This window comes from Littorina saxatilis, linkage group LG15, assembly GCF_037325665.1.
Source record: "Littorina saxatilis isolate snail1 linkage group LG15, US_GU_Lsax_2.0, whole genome shotgun sequence".
Lineage (NCBI taxonomy): Eukaryota > Metazoa > Mollusca > Gastropoda > Littorinimorpha > Littorinidae > Littorina > Littorina saxatilis.
This window is the reverse complement of record NC_090259.1, coordinates 30,191,683-30,199,182: the sequence shown is the minus strand read 5'-3', so window position 1 is coordinate 30,199,182 and position 7,500 is coordinate 30,191,683. Positions and strand designations below refer to the sequence as shown.

The following is a 7,500-nucleotide window of genomic DNA, read 5'->3' as shown; positions in this document are numbered from 1 at the left end:
TGATCACAGTTAACGAAAATAGATTAATTAGTACTACAATTAAAATTTAAGAAATCGATCCAAAAATGATTTCATCTTATTCTTTATCATTTCCTGATTCCAAAAACATATAGATATGATATGTTGTATTCAAAACAAGCTAAAAAAACATTTAAAAAGAATATAGAAAAGCGCGCTTTCCTGCTTAGCACAATACGCTACCGCGCTATTCTGGCTTGTCAATTTCACTTTGTTTTGCACGTGAAAAGTGAGCGATTTCCTTTTCGCGGGTATTGACGAAGCTGTGTTTTCTTGGTGAAAAAATGCAGTGCGTTCAGTTTCATTCCGTAAGTTCGACAGCTTGTAATGTAAGGGGAAGGGTGGCCGAGTGGTAAAGTGCACTTGCCTCGGAAGCGAGAGGTTGCGAGTTCGACCCTGGGTTGGTGCGTAAGCAATTTTCTTCCCCCTTTCCTAGCCCAGGTGGTGGGTTCAAGTGCTAGTCTCTCGGATGAGACGAAAAAAACGAGGTCCCATTGTGTACACTACATTGGGGTGTGCACGTTAAAGATCCCACGATTGACAAAAGGGTCTTTCCTGGCAAAAATGTATAGGCATAGATAAAAAAAAATGTCCACTAAATACCCGTGTGACTTGGAATAATTATAGGCCGTGAAAAGTAAATATTCGCCGTAATGGCTTGAGATTTACTGGCCGATGTGAATGCGCGATATATTGTGTAAAAACTACCATCTCACACGGCAGAAATTAATATGTAAAGCGCTTAGAGAACGTCAAGCGCTATATAAATCTCCCATATAAATGAAATAAATGAATAAATGTAGTAATTTCGCCTTACGCGACTTGTTTATTGTTTCGGTACAAAACGATAAGTCTTGGTTTATTGTTGTCGCTTTCGATTCGTTTGTCTGGGTCCCTGGGGGAATAACTCGGACAAGGCCATTTCCCTGGCGAATGCGGCTTGATTTATTTCTGTGTCTGTCTGTCTGTCTGTGTGTTTGTCCATCTGTCCGGGCGGCGAGTACGTATGGTTTTGTGCGTGTCTGGAGGGCGAAGGGTGCGTGAGAATGAATTACTATAGTCATTATTAGTCTTTCTTTTTTGGATTAAACTATGTTTTATGTCTTTTTGACATAATGTATATTCATGAAATGTCCATGAATACGTCTGAAAACAACAACAAGGCTACGGTTTATGGTGGTGTCTTGAAAATAAAATTACAATAAGATATAATATGAAGCAGATGGCGAATAGTTAGTTTACTGCATGGTATGCAAAATCTGTCTGTCATTTTAAACACAATAGTATCATCCAAATTGGAAGACCCAGAGAGAAAAACAACTAGCAAGAACTACGTCTTTCTGACTTCACGAGATATCATCCAACTTCGCGACCAAGCAACGAGTTTAAAACTGTATCAAGGCAAGGGAAGTCAAGGCAAATTTTATTTCAAGAAACCCCATGGGGGTACATGAAAAAAAATACAAGTACAATAAAGAAATGCAGGCTGTTCAACCAATACATACATATAAACTCATTCCGTTGAACAAAAATGTTGTTTTACAATATGGATTTCAATACTCCAAAATAGAAATTCCCAGGTTATGGCTCAATTGATTAATACCTAACACAACGGGGTAAAACAAAACACTACAATTAACTGTCTATATCGAGGCTCGGCCAGATTGAATGTATAAAGGAGGAAACTGCTTCGAAAGCCTTAGATACTGTGATTTCTACTTTGTGCTATCCTTCAATCTTTGATGCAATCTTTCTCTACAAACCTTACCATTACTGCATTTCTTTTGCTCTTCTAGTGCTTGTGCTTGCGAGCTATAATAGCAGAAATGTGGAAAGGAATCATGATTTAGTTGTCCGTGTTGGCATGTTATTGGCCGGTACTTCTTTTGCAAGAGTAATAGTGGCGGTTACAATCCCAGCTGAAATGCATTAATTCTGTTGTCATTTTTTTTGCAGAACAACGTTTTGTACCGGCGAGCATTCAGTGACGTCATACAGGATGCCCACGGCTCTCATCGGAAGGAGGAGGCACGCCGGTTAGAGTTCGTGCGCGTGGGGCAGGTAGGTCACGTGACAAACATGGCGGCAGCAAGCCTTTGCTTGACTCCAACTTTGTGTTACTTTTTCCAGTTCTCAATACCCCGAAGAGAAATGAGAATGTGGTTGCTCGAAGCGTCATTGATCAATGATTGCCATCGTCCTTTCTGGCCTGTTCAATTCCGATTAGGCTGAACTGAAAAATAATGGCTCTTATCGGAAACAGGGAGGTTTTATGTTGAACTGAGAGCGCTATCAATCGCAAGAAATTGATTTGCCGGCAGTCAGCCAAAGTTAAAATGAAAAGTATAAATTCAAAGTGCAGAAATCTTCTTCTTCTTCTTCTTGTCGATCACCCAGAAAGTGCAGAAATGAAAAGTGTGGGTGGCGAGGGAGAAAAAGAGATGGGGGGTTGGTTAAGGCGCGCGTTTGTGTGTGTTTGTGTGTGTGTCACTGTGTGTGTGTGTGTGTGTGTGTGTGTGTGTGTGTGTGTGTGTGTGTGTGTGTGTGTGTGTGGTGTGTGAGTTTGCGTTCGTGTGTGCGTGCGTATATATGTATGTGACTGTGTCTTCGTTTTTCTCTCATTTTGAACAATGAGTTGTTTGAAAGCATTTCGTTTGGCTTGTTTCTGCTTTTGCTAGCTGGTGATACTGCAAAGAAGATGCATAGAGAAACAAACAATAAATGAGCCTGCTTAATTTCAGACCCTGAAGCTGAAGACAATACTCAAAGGAGACGCTCCTACCAGCCTTATCACCACGGGGCTTCTGAAAAGAGAGGTGAGAGAGAAGGAGTTATGTACACTGGCTTGCTTGGAATTCGAGACTGTAGATATTGCTAAAACGACCAGTGATGAGAGAGAGAGAGAGAGAGAGAGAGAGAGAGAGAGAGAGGCGCAGAGAGAGAGAGAGAGAGGGGCAGAGACGGAGTGAGAGTGAGAGAGAGAAAGAGAGAGAGAGAGAGAGAGAGCACTTGTTCAGATCTATGAAATATTTGACGAGAGGCGACCTCCATAATGCCAATACGACTTCACGAATCTATTGTCTCAAACATTTCTCCCCCCCCCCCCCCCCCCCCCGTCCCCTCTCACCCTTTTCACTGTTGGGGGTTCTCGGGACAATTATATGGAAAAATAATGGCAAACGGATTGTTATTATGTAATTCGTTTCGGGTGATTTACTGGTTTTCCTATTGATTGGTTTGTCTGCTGCTTTATTCCTTGGTCGTATGGGGAGTTTTAATCTCTCTACAGGGTTAAACAAAAGTATAAATATGTGACCCTCCACCACGGAATGAGTCGCATGTCACCTTTTCATGATTTTCATATTTTTACATTTTCTAAAAGAGTTTTTTATGCTCTATCCAGTGGTGAAAACCGTTTTAGAAAAGAGTGAACACTTTTCGAGTTATAAGCCTGTGACTATGGTGACCCTCACACTGTTACTAGACACCCCCCGGACTTATATTATGCCTAGCGCAGAACCGAGTGAGGTGACATGCGACTCATTTCGTGGTGGAGGGTCACATATGTTCTCTATCGAAACTAGGAATTGTTGTTCTCTTAGAATCACACAGAATTACGTATTTCACGTGCTACAGGTTTGCAAGTAATGTAGGGTTGTTGCGTTTTCAGGAAATAAACAATGCTGATTTTTCCTAAATATTCGTTTTTCAGCCCTGGGAACCACAACGATACTACAACGACTTTACTCATCAAATTGTCTGCGGTGATTCATGGGGTAAGACCACACACACACACACACACACACACACACACACACACAAAACACACACGCACGCACACACACACACAAACACACACACACACACAGCACAGACCTCCTCCCCCCCACCTCCCCTCTTTTTTTCTTTTTTTTAAATCTCGTTATGATCGTGAAGTTGACGTATCTGCACTAAGGAAAACTCGTTATTTCCCAATAGTTGGCTGTTGTTGAAATCGATAACTGTTTTAATGCGTGTCTCTGACATCACTGTGTTACTCTCCCTCTATCTGTTTTTCTGCCTGTCTGCCTGTCTGTCGGTCGGTCGGTCGGTCGGTCGGTCGGTCGGTCTGCCTGTCTGTCGGTCGGTCGGTCGGACGGTCGGTCGGTCGGTCGGTCGGTCGGTCTGTCTGTCTGTCGGTCTGTGTCGCTCTCTCTCTCTCTTTCTCCCTCTCTCCCTCTCTCTCTCCCGTTCTGTCTGTCTGTCTGTCTGTCTCCCTCCCTCTCTCTCTCTCTCTCTCTCTCTCTCTCTCTCTCTCTCTCTCTCTCTCTCTCTCTCTCTCTCTCCTTCCCCCTTCTCTCTCTCACCCTCGTGCTATACCAGTTAACCTTCTCTAACAAGGTTCCATGTATCGAAACCCTTGCGTGCTGTTGCCACCGTCTGGCCCATCTCTGATGCTATTTCCTTGGACACGCGAAACTGTTATTGCGTAGACAGCCCGGGTGTCGGCGGTTAGGTTCCACCAGTTAACTTAATGGAAAGAAAAACAGATCAAAGCTCTTTGTGACGGCCTATCCTTCCACTTGTCAGACAATTCCAAATTAGCTTTCAACGCGCAGTGCAAAAATGTTAGTGGAGTTTAAAATCAAGTACGGGATCAAACTATCGAAAGAGGACAGGAGGGCATGGTCTCAATTGCTATAAAGAGAACATGATGGCTTTTTTCTCAATTAATAATTACTACAGAGAGAACAGCATGGCTTTGTCTCAATTACTACAAAGTAAGGGAAACTATACAGAAGCTTTTTTAAATGTAAACTACAGATCGGTTTTCGAACGTACTTTGGGAGTGACCGACCCAATATTAGAAAAAAGAATAAGAAAAAAAAACCAGAGACGCAGTCATTCCGTTTTTCCCTTCAATTGACATTTCTTCTATTTATGCCGTCAAGAAAGAAAATCCAGTTCTAAGTTCTAAAGTTGGATGACCTGAGCGGCCTTAATAGCCTTATAAACAGGGTCTATTATGCAAAACATTAGGATAACATTGACAGAAAATGGAACCCAGTAATCACACCTAAATGGAATATTACATAACGGTTAAAACGTGCGCACTACATTCCCAATTTTTTCATACTTGTTATGTCAATTGAACTGTTAACAAGAAATGTTACACAGAGAAAATCGATCAAACCGGTTACAATGTAAACAGTTACATGGACATTATTGTGTTTATTGTGCAGAGAATATTGGCTAGCGTAGCACACATGCGTTGTTATGACTATTACAAAATGTATAACTGGGGTGAGCCGGGCAAGGGGTTAGGGGGGGGGGGGGGGGGGGGAGGGGATGCATGTGGAGAAGGGGAGTCGGGATGTTAAATGACAACAGGTTGTCAGCTTTAACTACAACAACAAATAACAAAACTTGACTAAATGTAAAAAAGAAACATCGCATTATTTCATTGAGAAAACGTCTAATTGATTAGCTGTGACGGGCGCAATGGCTTGGTGGTAAGACGCCGGCCTCCAAAGCGGAAGGTCGTGGGTTCGAATCCCGGCCGCGCCTGGTGGGTTAAGGTGGAGATTTGTCCGATCTCCCAGGTCAATTTATGTGCAGACCTGCTAGTGCCTTATCCCCCTTCGTGTGTACACGCAAGCACAAGACCAAGTGCGCACGGAAAAGATCCTGTAATCCATGTCAGAGTTCGGTGGGTTATAGAAACACGAACATACCAAGCATGCTTCCTCCGAAAGCGGCGTATGGCTGCCTAAATGGCGGGGTAAAAACGGTCATACACGTAAAAATCCACTCGTGCACATGGGAGTTTGAAGAACGCAGAAGAAGAAGAAGAAGATTAGCTGTAATGATTTAAAACATCTTCTCTGTAAAGGTAGACGTGTTGTATAAGTAGAATTTTTTTTCTGGAGCATTTTAAAACTGTCCGTACTTTGAACAAAGAGGCGGGTTTTTTTTCTCCGAGGATTTATTTCAAAAGCCGCATTCGAAAAACAAGATAAAAAGCCTGTCTGGCTTTCTGGATGAAAGAGGGATGCGAGTGCCTGCTTTGTCCGTTGCTATTGTGACCTCCGTTTCACTCTCAGTGAATTCAGTTAGGTCTACTATCTCAGATCTGCCGAGGCTTTTACATTCTTCTATCACGGGAACCAGCACGGTTGGCCTAGTGGTAAGGCGTCCGCCCCGTGATCGGGAGGTCGTGGGTTCGAACCCCGGCCGGGTCATACCTAAGACTTTAAAATTGGCAATCTAGTGGCTGCTCCGCCTGGCGTCTGGCATTATGGGGTTAGTGCTAGGACTGGTTGGTCCGGTGTCAGAATAATGTGACTGGGTGAGACATGAAGCCTGTGCTGCGACTTCTGTCTTGTGTGTGGCGCACGTTATATGTCAAAGCAGCACCGCCCTGATATGGCCCTTCATGGTCGGCTGGGCGTTAAGCAAACAAACAAACAAACAAACAAACAAATTCTATCACGGGATTAGAACATCCCTCCACTTGGATACGTACCAAGAATCAACATCATGGGTGCATTCTATGCAGAAAGAGATTGGCGTGATGAAGTTATTTTACAGACTGTCACCAGTGTTCGTTTAATTAATAATTATGCATCCCACCCCCCCAAAAAAAATAATCACTCTGCTCAGAAAGCACCCGGGCAATTGATTTTTAGTATGTGTCCAAGGAGAAAATGGGGGGATGTTCTTGTCCCGTAATGGAGGGACGGAGGGATGTTTTTATCCCATGATAGAGAAATCTCCTTATCCCTTGACGGAGGGATGTTTTTATCCCATGATAGAGACATCTCCTTATCCCTTGACGGAGGGATGTTTTTATCCCATGATAGAGAAATGTCCTTATTCTTTGACGGAGGGATGTTTTAATCCCATGATAGAGAAATCTCCTTATCCCTTGACGGAGGGATGTTTTTATCCCATGATAGAGAAATCTCCTTATCCCTTGACGGAGGGATGTTTTTATCCCATGATAGAGACATCTCCTTATCTCTTGACGGAGGGATGTTTTTATCCCATGATAGAGAAATCTCCTTATCCCTTGACGGAGGGATGATTTTATCCCATGATAGAGAAATGTTCTTATCCTTTGATGTGGGGAGGTTTTTATCCCATGATAGAGAAATCGTATCCCCTGACGGAGGGATGTTTTTATCCCATGATAGAGAAATCTCCTTATCCCATGATGGAGGGATATTATCCCAAGATGGAGGGATGTTCCTATACCTTGAACAAACCTGGCTAGATCTGGGATGGTTAGACGAATCGTTTATAAGGAGAGGGATTTCACTGTAGATGAAATTCAAATCCCGCATTCAATACAAGGATAAAAGCCTGTCTTGCTTTCGACATGAAAGATGGATGTGTTTGTCTCCGTTGTTCATTGTTATTGTAGCCTCCGTTTTAAACCTTTGGTTCTTTGGTTCTTCTGTCCTCTGATGTCTGAATTGTCCTCTTTCTGTTTGTGTGCAG

At 43.0% G+C, this 7,500-nt stretch overlaps 1 protein-coding gene across 1 annotated transcript in view; it reads left to right on the top strand.

Moving 5' to 3' along the window:
• Nucleotides 1-7,500, top strand: part of LOC138949051 (GTPase-activating Rap/Ran-GAP domain-like protein 3) — a 27,068-nt gene that overhangs the window by 1,194 nt on the left and 18,374 nt on the right. Inside the window, exons 2-4 of the mRNA XM_070320780.1 lie at nucleotides 1,975-2,079; nucleotides 2,760-2,834; nucleotides 3,731-3,794. Of these exons, the coding sequence (XP_070176881.1) occupies nucleotides 1,975-2,079; nucleotides 2,760-2,834; nucleotides 3,731-3,794 (244 nt within the window). The remainder of the gene's footprint in view (nucleotides 1-1,974; nucleotides 2,080-2,759; nucleotides 2,835-3,730; nucleotides 3,795-7,500) is intronic.